General features: G+C 39.5%; 2 protein-coding genes across 5 annotated transcripts; one reads left to right on the top strand and one right to left on the bottom strand.

The window, feature by feature from the left end:
• The first annotated feature begins 520 nt into the window (after window positions 1-520).
• Window positions 521-3,036, top strand: LOC117602530 (uncharacterized). Its single transcript, XM_034320691.2, has 3 exons — window positions 521-786; window positions 1,355-1,472; window positions 2,762-3,036. The coding sequence occupies exons 1-3, from the start codon at window positions 640-642 to the stop codon at window positions 2,950-2,952; spliced, it is 456 nt and encodes a 151-aa protein (XP_034176582.1). The 5' UTR covers window positions 521-639; the 3' UTR covers window positions 2,953-3,036.
• Window positions 3,037-5,995: 2,959 nt separating this feature from the next.
• Window positions 5,996-11,400, bottom strand: simj (transcriptional repressor p66-beta simjang). Of its 4 annotated transcripts, none has more exons than XM_034320209.2 (9): window positions 10,835-11,400; window positions 10,539-10,607; window positions 9,835-10,115; window positions 9,454-9,679; window positions 9,101-9,392; window positions 8,921-8,986; window positions 8,233-8,666; window positions 7,859-8,163; window positions 5,996-7,775 (listed from the first exon to the last, which is right to left on the bottom strand). In XM_034320209.2, exons 2-9 carry the CDS (start codon window positions 10,586-10,588, stop codon window positions 7,519-7,521), a joined length of 1,911 nt encoding a protein of 636 aa, XP_034176100.1. In that variant the 5' UTR covers window positions 10,589-10,607; window positions 10,835-11,400; the 3' UTR covers window positions 5,996-7,518. The 4 variants fall into 4 exon arrangements, with proteins under 4 accessions (XP_034176100.1, XP_034176126.1, XP_034176135.1 ...); XM_034320235.2 differs by having other exon boundaries at window positions 9,110-9,392; XM_034320244.2 differs by lacking the exon at window positions 8,921-8,986 and having other exon boundaries at window positions 10,835-11,399.
• Between the last annotated feature and the right edge of the window lie 1,445 nt (window positions 11,401-12,845).

Raw genomic sequence — 12,845 nt, 5'->3', positions numbered from 1 at the left:
TCATAATCAAGAATCGGAGCAGTATCGAGTGTACCGACCCCTGCATACCTGATGCTCAGACGTCGGTGCTAGGCGGGTTGCAGGTTTCAGGCGCTTTTTACTGGAATTTTTAAACGTTAATTACTGGAAAACAAAGCCGCAAACGCTATTTCGTTATTCTTGATTTTCGTCTTATTTTGATCCCTAGAATCACCCCTTAAAATTTTGCCCACCTGTTGTCGAATACCTTGTATATTGCGCGCCAAATGTTAATGATGCGCTGTTTCCTTTTCTTTTAATTTCTTTAATTTTAGGAAGGCGGTTGGGGTAATAATTTTAATATTATTATTAATAGTGATTTTATTTCAGTCTATGGTTATAATTCCGTGGCGAATTTCTTAAAACGTAATTAAGTAACCTTCGACGGCGATAATTTCGCGGTTGTGCGAGCTTTCCCGATTGATTGCGACCTCGAAATCAAACGGTTATCCCTGGCACACGTCTGTGTCGCGATGTGGGATATCCCCTCCAGAAAGTAAAACGACGGAGAAGTCGAACCGATGCGCTTCCCCGGTACCTGGCCACCAGTCGCGATTTCAAATTATCCGGTTATAGAGGTGCGAGCTTTTTTCGTCGCGCGTGTTCACCAACAACACGGCGATGTGTTCTCGCGTTTCGTTGTTACTTTTCTCGTTCCTGTTGCTGTTCACCGGTTACCGATGCGAGGAAAATGTCACCAGCGTGACCGAGGAGAACGCGTTGGCGAAACTGGTGAAAATGTTTTCGAAACCCGGAGCGTTCAAACGAGTGAGCTTCGAAAATAAAATAAAAACACCAATACTATTCCAGAACCCACGCTATTACATTCGAAAGTGATTAAAAGGAAATTTCTACGCGAGAGTGCAACTGTTCTTTGATCAATTAAAATCGGTTGTCTCGATGATTTCAAACGAAAAACAAGAATTAATTATATAAGTAATTTAAAATTATTGCAAGTTTTTAGAGATACAAGATAATTGTTACGTGTTTCCATATAAGGTAAAAAAAAAAAAAATGATCTGGTACTTGTTGGACCACCAAAGGACGAGCGTAAACAATTCGCTGTTAAAAGTACCGGCACTCTGTGTTACATAATAAAAATTGTAATCGAAGAACGTACGTGCACGCACTGTTCTGGAACGGTTACACGATCTTAATACCGTAATAACAACACGAACGTAGTAATTTTCCTTTTAATAATTCTAATAATGCTTTTATAATACCTCGTTTAAAACGATAACATTGACAATTTATAAGTTCTCCTATCCGAGAGAAATTAATAATTTCTTGCGCTTGTATCGTTAACTCGACGTCTATTAATTAGCGATGCTTTTAGATAAACGCGATACTCGGTGAAAATTCGATCGAGGAGTCTTTCACGTCCTGTCCGAAAGGCGAGGAGGGTCTCGAGTGCAGAAGAGCCGAGGCGAGGAGGTCCGTCGACTGTCCTCAAGGTAATAATTCTAGATCTTCAAAATTTGCATTTCTGCCTTCTCCTTCCGCTTCTCAACGTCGTGATAAAACAATCCTTTCTTGTACACAATAGTGATGGTAACCTTGACATAGCCGCTCCCAGACATTGTTTGCCCACGTTAAATGCATTGCATCGCGTGCGAGAATGTTAATCCATCGACTGAAGTTAACTTAATTTTGAATACAAATTTCTATAAATAATAGCGTTAAATAGCGTGATACCAACATTCGTATCTTTAACACTTTTGCTCAACTTGCATAAGAGACACTCTTAATGGCTTCATTAGTGTTCTGAAGACTACCTTAACAGGTGATCTTCCGATTCTCTTTCGCGACGTAATATTAACCCCTTCGCGGTTGAAGGATATTCATTTGACGGTAAACTTTCACCAGAACCGATTTCAGTCCAGTTTCGTTGCTCCATCGAACGATAATTCTCTTAAAAAATAATTGAAACATACATTAGAGGTAAATGCATACCGCCATTAATCAGTGAAATGAATGGAGACTGAATGCATCGCGTCTTGTAATTTACCATTCGATGTGATTTAGTGGGACTCGATAATAAATCAAATTTCCTGGAACGACAATTTGCCTTGAAGATGCGAATATAAATACTAACCCTTCGTTGGAGATGTTGCTTCACGACATACTTTCACTATTGATGGCTTCGGAACGATTCTCGGCTCATCAGTTTCCCCTAAAATTCACAAAACGAGCAACCAGAGTTTCCTACAGAATTTTAAACGGTTAAACGATTGGTATTCGAGATTCGCGCAGTGAATTTTCAAGAATACAAATTCTAGAGAAAGTACAAAGGATAATACTTCAAAAAAAAAAAGATAAAAAAATAAAAGAATGCGATTGTTGAAGCATCTGAAAGATTAGTGGCGCGCCTCGATTCTAGACCAGTTCCAAGATGAAAAATCCGCACGTGCGGCGTACACGACACTCGATATGCATCACCTTTGCTATGCTCCTCTTTCTTCCTCTTTAACATTACGCTCGTTGCGCTTAACGTACGGCATCAAGTGTCCCGCGAGTGATGCAAGCGTACGCGTGTAACGGAATCGCGATGGATAGTATTCTCCAGGGAGAAAGAATAAGCGTAATCTACAGTAAAAGTCAAATAGAGGAATTGTAAGTCTTAACCCTCTGGCCTCAGAAAAAAAAAAAAAAAAGAAATTTCGCGACATCAGCTAATAAAACGGAAGATTAATTGGACCGGTCACAAGTTTCACCTGTGCGCCGTCACTTCTTTTATTTTCAGGCGACTGTTACTGTTACAATTGTGCGGCAGCTGGTCCTGAATTATGGGCATCCTGTTGCCGTGAAAGCTTACGTTGCTGTTCTCATCTTGCCGCGGCTTGCAGAACCTGCGATCATCCCTCGTTGTACCCATTCTGCTCGAAGCACTTCAAGAAATGTCTGATCGAGCCTAACGAAAAGAAGCAGAATTAACGTTAGTCGAGAAAATTGTCGTTTCTTATGGTACTCGAAAAAGGATACAAATCAAGGATTAAAAAGAAAAAAAAAAAAAAATAATGGGACAACTATGTTTGTTGAACTTTGAGCCGCAGAGGAGGCAGTGATGAACGAAAGTGTATTTTACCTCTTCGATTGCTTGTACACCCAGTGCAACGGGTTTCTTTCGGTTAAGGGAAATGGTGGGGAGTGGAGCTTGCAGAGAGTGGTGGAATGTTCTCTCCCCTTAACTAATGAGCCTCGTTGCGCGAGACTGTACGTACAGTGCACGGATAGAGGTGCAGTACCTTCGATGCATTGACAACTGGCATTACCTTATATTAATTAACGAGATTTTAATTAATTTTGAAAACTGAAACTTTACCAGTTGTCAATGTATTAAGACGAACTTTGCTGGAATGAAAATGATCATAATCAAATAAAATTTCTACCAATTAACGAACACAAATCATTTTATAGACACATCAGTTTCATTTTTTCATATCATACATTACTCTCGAATCAGGTGTTGCTTTTGACTGCCAAACGAATTGGACTTTTACCGAATAGACAAATGGTTAATCTTTTTTTTTCTTCTTTCACTTCTGAAAACATTATCGCGGCGTCTCGTTCGCTCTGAATGGAAATGTTCTTCTTAAAAATGTCAATTAAAAAGAAAACCCCTGGTGGTCCGCGTGTGTGCACGTAACAGACCGAGTTACCTCGAGTAGCCTAACACTCAATCGCTATCTTGCATAAGTTGAAAGTTTTACATCGAGTTTCTAAATATAGTACTTATCTTTCGACTCGCTAAACTGGTCCCCGTGTCGTTTATTTTCTTTTTCTCCGCTATTTCGTCAGACAGCCAGGAACTAAGATGCCGCGATAAATTTGTACCTGACTTTGTGAAACGTCGAAGACCCCGTGTAGGTCGTGTGTCGATCAACGTATGTAACTTCAATTTGTTTTTTCATTTAATCTACAACGACACTGTGAAACGCCATCGAGAACTGAATAAAATGAAAGAACAAAGAACAGAAAGAATGTTTAAGAGTTTGTAATGATGAATTCTTGAGCGTTCTTTAGGTCAATTTACAAACATAGTAAAAAAATTAATAGTACCTTCTAAAGACTAACGATCGCAGGCATAATCCCTCGCTCGTATCTTAACGATTACACTTAAAAACGAAAATGAACGTTCGAACCTTGTACGTGACGGACCGGATGTAACACGCAGGCAGTTCAATTTCCTTTCTTTCTTCTTCTTCTTCTTCTTTTTTTTTTTTTTTCAATACGCAAAAATCCATTGATCGATCGTTTACAAAGGTTCATTTCCTCGGTTGAAAGTTATCCTTTACAGTTAGGCAAAGATAAACATTTTTCTCTGTGAACGGTGTTACGCAATAAGAACACGCACACGTACGTATGGTATATATGTATACAACAGAGAAACAACGTTTCTGAGAACACAAATAAATCATCACTCGTAATACAATCATTGATTAAGCTTTATTCGTGTAGTCTCCAGAGTATTCGGTATATCTGTACTTTTTAGCTACTAATCCTAGAAAATTTGTGGATGTAGGGAATAGGGGGCAGAGAGATTCTCAGGTAGCCAGACTTAAGATACGGTGTACGAACATTTTTGGACGTAAAATTCTTGTTCTTCTTATTTTTTTCCGTTGAACAACATTCGAGACTTGATCCGAGTATTGATTTTCTTTTCTTTTACTATTTTTCGTTATAGTTCGTGTTCTGCGCTCCTCACGAAATATCAATTTTGTTTCCAAGTACTTTCGAAAATATTGTTTCACAAATTTCGAGGTATTGCTTTAGCCGTGTGAAATTATAACTTCGATCCCTGTTTTCACACTACCGTCCTGCATTGTCGAATTTGCAACGATAAGACTGTCTATTTTTATTTATAAAATTATTAAGTTTCGCACTTGAGAGCGGTTCAGTTCGTAAACAGCACCACGCAGAGATGAAAGACAAGACTAGAAAGGAAGATAGGAAGAAACTTAGCGATTGTTTTCTTTCTTTCGAATCTTACGCGAATTCGAGGCAGTCGAGTATGAGTGATGGGTACACCTGCGTGCAACTGAGGCTTCTCTTAAGAAAAAAATGTAGGGGGAGCAGTCTCCCGCCATTTGCCTTCATTTTTCGGAGTCTAACATAGAATTTCCGATCTTCGCGGTGGTACACCATTTTCCTCTACGTTTCCTTACAATTAAGGAAAGCCTAAATTGCACGCTTCGCTTTATTCATCTTTGAAAGAACGATATTTCGCACGAAATAAGGGAGGCTGGTGAACAAACGCAATTATTACAAAATAAATACGAAAATCTATCAAGGTTAACACCGCACCTACCGCTGATCAAATGCAACGGACAAACACTGTCGCTTTATAATCGAATGACTAAAAATTGAACGGAGTAATCCCCATAAATATGTAGGTTATGCGTTAAGAGGCCATGCTCTCCCTTATTTTTACCGATCAACGAATAAATACCAGCGAATCGTGTTAACGATTAAGGTGGATGACAGCGGTAGGTAGCGCGACCTGGCAACAATGACGTTTGACAATGACATTATTTCGATTCTCTTACACAAAAAACACAGATCTTGATCTATTATGCGATCGTAGACTTACTACGGTGTTACATGTATTATTCAAGTATGAGCTCAAAATCTATCCACGTAGTACAAAGAGAAGAGAGAGAGAGAGAGAGAGAGAGAGAGATAGAAAGAGAGATAGAGAGATGATTATGCTATTTTAGTTTATTAACTTGTATCATATACCGAGAAATATCAAGACTACAGTAACTATATATTTAGTGATTCGGAAATGTGACCAAGATCGGTTTAGCCGGAATCAATGAAATCAGATTATTTAGTGGGGGGTTTTTGTAATAAGTATTGCTGGGACGTGTGCCGGAGATATTTTAACTCTTGTGAGTGCAGATACGTTATTTTTTTTTGCTTTCCTTTTCTTTGAGAGAGGATTTCGTAAAAATTCGGCGTGTTGCCAACTTGATCGTTTTCTTTTCTTTTTTTTTTTTTCAGAAGAAACTTCGGATACATACGACCTGTTAAATTCTTTAAATACTTTTACATCGATGTGACACATGTAAATCAATCGCGCTTAAATTTTACACCCTAATCGACAGGTTTTCGTTCTTTCATATCTCTTTTTTTTTTCTTTTTTCTTGTGTTACATATATATATAACATATATATATCTGTATATATATTATATATACATATTTAATATATGTATTTCCTTTCGTTTAATTTAAATCTTCATCGCCGGAAAAATCTTTGTTTTAAATACATTCTGCGCCTCTTATACGAACCAACGACTTATTACGAAATTTCTACGATTTGTGCGCGAATGACACTCGTGTCACTCTAGTTTAAAAAACACGCTGAATACGTATCCTATCTTGTACCGACAAAAAACATTACTATCACTCCCACATTCATTTGCCTGACTATCACTGACACACACTTTCATTATAAAGATCATCGTTTTTCTTTCTTTTTTTTTCTTTTTCTTTTCGTTTTGTTTCTTATCGTAGCCTACAACTCTTTCCTTGTTATAATCGTCTTAAAAATACTCACAGTTTGAAGAAAATAAAGAGATATACACAGAGTACAGGTACCGCCGATGGTTGCAAAAATCATTCAAAACCAGCGACAAAGGTCGGCTTAACTATATAAAAGGGCCTAAAAAGATCCCACCATTTTATCATTTGCTTCGCTGCTGCGTTGAAGCGCGCGCGCACGCCTTTTTTTCTCTCCTCGTTTATCACTACTATATCGTTAATCAACCAATTTATAAATCACGTAACACTCATTACTGTCCTTAGTGCCTTATAAATGTCCACTTGGTTCTTTATACGTGTACGTATATAATGTTATAATTGAAGCAATTATATTCGTTCAGGTGCATCCAAAAATCATTATGCACTTTACTCCAATCGATTGACATTATTTATCTATTTTCCGTTGGGGTATCGTTCGATACCGATGCAAGAAGAAAACAGATACCGTTGTTAAAAACCAATTACATCGATCATCTTTTTCTTTTTTTTTCCCCCGTCTGGTTTTCATTGGTTGCAAATATTCTTTCTTTCTTCCGTTTCTTTCGTTTTGAAGCACAAAACAAACGATGGTAAACATGTATCGTAACTGAAAGCTTAGGTTCTCCGAGACGGTGAAACCTTCGGGTAACAATAAATTCACACTCACACGTCAATGCGTATTCACAAATGATGATCCAAGTAATCCTTCCTCACAATGATACAGGAAATACAGTCTGTCCATTGTTTTCCGATTTGAGCTTCACTTTATAATAAAAGATACCAATCTCGTACGATTGGTACATTATCCTATAAACTGCCCTGAAGACGTGACTGTCACATTCCATTACAATATTTTCCCCTTTAGTACGACGTCGTGGAAAAATGAATGCGAGTATCCTTGCTTCTCGATATTCCTCTAACACAGCTCTGCAATTTCATTTATTTGCATTTACTGTACGATCTCTAAATGCGTCTGGTTACGTTTTCCAATTATGCGGGTGGGCCCGTGGCGGAGCTTGATTGCCTTGCGCTTGAGACGCTTGCGACGGGATCATGTCAAGCAAATATTGGCGTTGCAAATCTGCCGCTTGTCGTTGTAATTCAGCGAGTCCCTTACCGCCGGCCTGCGCCATTGCTAGCTGATAAGGATACAATATTGAGGTAAACGGTGGCATCATATGAGCGGGAAGAGGTTGATGAGGTGGTAGACCTGGTACAGGATTTTTTGCCAGTTCTGAAATCAAAAATTCATTAACGTTCGTTAAAGAACAACGAGTTACGATAAATTGTTTCGATAAAGGACAATTACGGGCATACCTCTGAGTAACTGTTGCTGTAAAGCAGCTGCAGCAGCAGCATGATGTGGACCAAACTTTCCACTCTCTGCTAATTTAACCAAAGGATGCTCTTGTAGTTTAGGGGCTGGTGGAGTTGGTGCTAGCGTCGGCGCTGGTGGTACTTGCGGTGGAGGGGCTGGTGGTGTTGCTACTCTTCTTGTAGGAGTAGCTGCTTTAGGAACTGGTTTTGGAGCTGGTGGATCTGGACTTGGACAAGCTGCTTGTGCCAACCTTTGTTCTATCTCTTGTTCCTGTTGTAATGCTTTCACGAACGCCGTTTTTAACCTGGAAATGTATCGGTACGCGTTAGAAAATATCTACTTACAATCTTTCATGAATACGAACAGGACCTACCGATTAGTATGCTCTGCTTTAAGAGCCTTCTTAACGTTCGTCGTTACACAGTGTTCACATATGACTCTAGGATCACGACCTGCCGGAGGTCTCTGGAAAGTTGCATGCTGTCCTCTCGGACCTTCTTTTTTGCCACCAGTCACCGGCTTCTCCCACTTCCATACAGGTGTAAAGTCCGTTTTACATTGAGTGCACTCGAACGGTTCCGGAGGTGGTGGAATGGCAGGCTCTTTAGTGATAAAATCAACTACGTGCTCTAAGCCGACCAAATATATAAACTCCGTGTTAGAAGGATTTGGTACAAAGTGCATCTCTGGTGGCGGAGGTTTCGGAGGTGGTATTTGTAATAACGTTTTTTCCAGTTGCTTTCTCAAAGCCAATTTAGCAGCCGCTTGACGTTGCGCGGGTGTTTGATTATCATCCCTTGGTCTTTCCTACAATTTCAAAATCGAACATTAGGTACATACACGTACATTGAATGAGATGCGTTGTAAATAAGTTCTCTATAAAGTAAAGTAGCAGTGTTATAATAAATGCAATACACAGGAAGGAGAAGATGGAAGATAAGAGGGTTAAATAGAGCACAAATAGTAATATTATTAAGGAAGGCCAAAGAAAGATGGTACAATGTTTAATAAAGAATTAGACTGGCAAGAGACTGTACATATACTTTTACTGGTGGATATACCTGTTCTGAAATCACAGGTGTGCTTAAGGATGCGGTGGTTTTATTTTCTTGAGATCCAACAAGCAGCTTTGTGTTTACAAAAACACAATTCACGGTTATTTACATAGTTTACAAATAATGTAAACAAGTATAACAGTTTGAATAATAAATTTATTAAAAAAAATATCGGGCGAATTGTACCTTACTTACTTGATGTGCCGGCGAGGGAGTAGGATCTTTAGTGGACCTCTCAGTTCTGTCTGCTGGTGCATGATAATTTGATACATTTGGTGTCGCGCTTGGTGGTCTGCCCCTGCTAGGATGAGGTGGTTGCGGTATGACCATGTTAGGTGGCATTCCAGTACTAGAAGTAGGGCTTCGACCAACTGTAGGTGGTAATAACATTCCAGGTGGAGGAGCATGTAAACTACTGCTCCTACTTGGCGCAGGTTGTCCTCTAAGTAAAGGTGGTGGTGCTTTTGCTGTCCTAAGACTAAAAAAACAAACGCATTATTCCAATAACTACAAATATAAAATGTATTGTAATCTTTTACCTATGAGCAGCTTGTTGTACCGGAACTGGTGGAGGTAATTTACTGGGTACTTTGGGTACAGCAGCAATATTCTCCTTCAATTGTTGAGATTGCCTTAACTTCTTTAACAACACCAATTTCATTTCCTCAGATCTAAGTTCCTCCCTTAATTTTCTAAGTGTCCTTTCGCGTTCGGCTAATTCATCCGATGACAACTCTTTTATCGGTGGCAGTGGGGGCATATCACCTGATAAACATTAATTTCAACTTCTGTTAGTCATACGATATAATCTGCACAAAATATCTGTTAAGTATTTATAAAAATGTAATATGGGTATACGTGTGATTCTACTGAACCTTAGTATCGAAACTATAAATAAATTTGTTATTTTTATCGTTAACCTTCATCACTGTCTGCATTTCCATTCACGTAACCATTTATTCTACGTTCATCAGGAGTCTCTGCGTAACTTATTTCAATCCTAGGTCTAAGATTACGGCGTGTTTTTCTATCGTCCCCAGATTTTGGGGCCAATATGCCTCTTGCTGCATTTTGAATGTTACGCGCTTCAGGCATGTTGTTATCCACGTTAGAACTTGCTGACAAATGTATGCCTAAATCCAGTGGACCTCCTACATCACCAGAGTTAACAGTGATCGATGGAGAATTTCTCCTGCCACTGCTGCTGGAACCATAATGTATTATGAGGTAAAGAAAAATATATATATATATATAATTTTAATTGAACAAAAGAAATAGTGTAATACCATAAATTGAATATGTAAATAAATATACATTGAAACATGGAAAACAGGAAGAAGTTCAAATGAATTTACATAGAAAAACTACTATTTGCCATAACTGATAAGGAAACTTGTATTACTAAAAATGATATTATCAGCAAATATTATAATGCATTGCATACTTCTATTGTTGATAACTAGAGTGTAAAATAGCCTCATTTCATAATCAGAATGACGTAAACAACAGCAATTTTAAATTGACACAGTTTTTAACAATGTACCTTTATAGAATATTATGATCAACTGGTTGGATACAGTTGGAAAAACATGAATAAAAAAAAAGTATTTTTCTTATAATTCACCTAACACTCAAGTCCACCACCGCATCCCCGTCCAAATCCATGGCTTCCATTCTTCGAAATGCAGAAACTCTATAAAAAAAAAAAAAACACACACACACACACAAATATTTATTAATAACTTCGATTAATCTGGTTGATTTTATAATTGGATCGATTTCAACAATAACGACGAACGAGATTTGGTAGGAAAAAAACACTACCAAAGAATCGTACGCGAATGTGTGCGAGAGGGTTTCGCAATGACGTGATTTGAAAGCGATAGAAAATATTCGCCGGAATAAAAATAACTGGGTTACCAAAATCTCCGTTCGGGCATTCCCGTTCATATGCACCGGGGCATCGTGTTTCCCTCTAATTTCGATGGAACGACCGTTCCAAAGGAACGAAGGACGCGGTCACAACACAGTAGGCACCACCGGTAACGCGATCAACTCGCGGACTAAAACGCGCGATGAAAGATCGTGTCTAGCTTGCAAGGCGGGCGATCGGCCGATATCCACGGAAGCAATGTCCTAACCTAACCTCCGTGGAATTCAAAGATGTACAAGGAAGAATATACGTTCTTCGAGATCGTACACGAGGAATAATATTGGCGGGCTTTATTGGGCCGCCGGCAGCGCAATAGGCCGTATCCCCTTCAGGTTCCCCCCGATTTACGAAATCTTTTCGCAAGGAATTTCGTGGCGGTACGAAATCGAAGAATTGAATTTGATGCTTCGGAAGTGGCGTCTCGGCACAATGGCAGCTAAGCGTAGCGGTACAAGACTGTGGAAGGGGGGAAGGGTGCCCTGTACCGCGAGGGGAGAGGTACGGTCGCACATTAATTATTTCTCCCCTCACCCCGTCGACGGTCTAAACCCCCTACCACACGAGTCGGCCACACTCACCCACACGAGCGACATCGGAACGGGCTAGAAACCAATCTCTTTCTCTTTCCCTCTTCCCTATCACCCTCCTCCTTTCTCTTTCTCCCGTTCTCACTCTGCGGATTTTCCCGAATTTCGTCTCCGTACTTCTCCCTTGCCCTCGCCTCCTCCCCGCGCCCTTATGCCCTACGGAAAATCGATTTTTCGACGGAGTCCCCACTGCCGGCCTTCCCGACCGGAGGGACGAAGGAGTTGCAATGTTTTTGCAATGTATTTGATATCGTCCACGCATCTCGTAATTACTATTGTATCGAGAAACCGAGCGCGACCTCTAGGTAATACGACTCTATTTACTCCTCGCTTTTCTTCGCCTCTGTACGCTTGCGAGTAATACCATCGAGAGGCCAGTGTTTTCAGCAAACACGCTGTTCTTTCTTTTTTCTTTCAAATACCCACTATCTCTCCGAGAACACGCTTTTAGAACATCCTAACGCAAAAGAATTAACTAGTTCACGGAGTTTCTCTCGGATCTCCCGCCTTGCACACTTTCCAGATCACGTGACAGAGTAGGATCTAAACTCTCGAATTGATGTCACAGCATTTTTAATTTCCGTTTCGTCACTTTACTCTTCGACCGGCAAAGAAGTATTCTATAGAAATTCCAACTGCGCGATCAAACCCGTACCGTTTTTTTTTTTTTTTTTCTTGATCGACGATTTCATTCAACGATGCGTATCTAAGAAAACCAATATATACATACATGAAAGAATTTTCTACTTTGTTGTTAAAAAGCGTTTTCCTGTACTGTGTTAAATCAACAGGAAGTAACGCGCGATGTAAATGGTGCAGAACGCTGGAACCAGTAGGCAATACGTAAAGCGACCTACGGCAATCTTACACTTTCTTCCTAACCTAATAAACGAATGCCACCGTTGCAATAAGTCGATGACCTAATCTTATCGCCAAGTCAATTCGAAAGCGAGTCAAATTATTCGATTGAAAACAGAAACAATAGCTCATCGTTTATTCCGTAATTTCTCGTTGAACTGGTATACACGATCATCGATAAAAAAAGAAAGAGAAATAGTAATAAAAAGCGCATGCAAGCAAATGGTATAATACTGATCATATTGGTAATATCGTATCAGTTCGATGTCTCATCGTTTATCGTTTCTTTCTTGCATATTAATAAATTGATATTGCAGCTTCGTCATTATACGTGTCGTGGTTGATAAAAAAAAAAGCATCATAATTCATTATTCGAAGGAAAAATATCGAAATTATTCGATGAGGATTAATTAGGCATGCGATTGAAAATATCGTGGTTCGGTGGTGTCGAATGTACTAATACAAGGAATGCTCGTGGCCGACGTGTGACGCCAGCTCACACGACGACGACACGCGACTGATTCCTCTTTATGTTTCCGCGTGCACAACATAT

Source organism: Osmia lignaria, chromosome 9 (genome assembly GCF_051020975.1).
Source record: "Osmia lignaria lignaria isolate PbOS001 chromosome 9, iyOsmLign1, whole genome shotgun sequence".
Classification (NCBI taxonomy): domain Eukaryota; kingdom Metazoa; phylum Arthropoda; class Insecta; order Hymenoptera; family Megachilidae; genus Osmia; species Osmia lignaria.
This window is presented reverse-complemented; position numbering and strand designations above follow the sequence as displayed.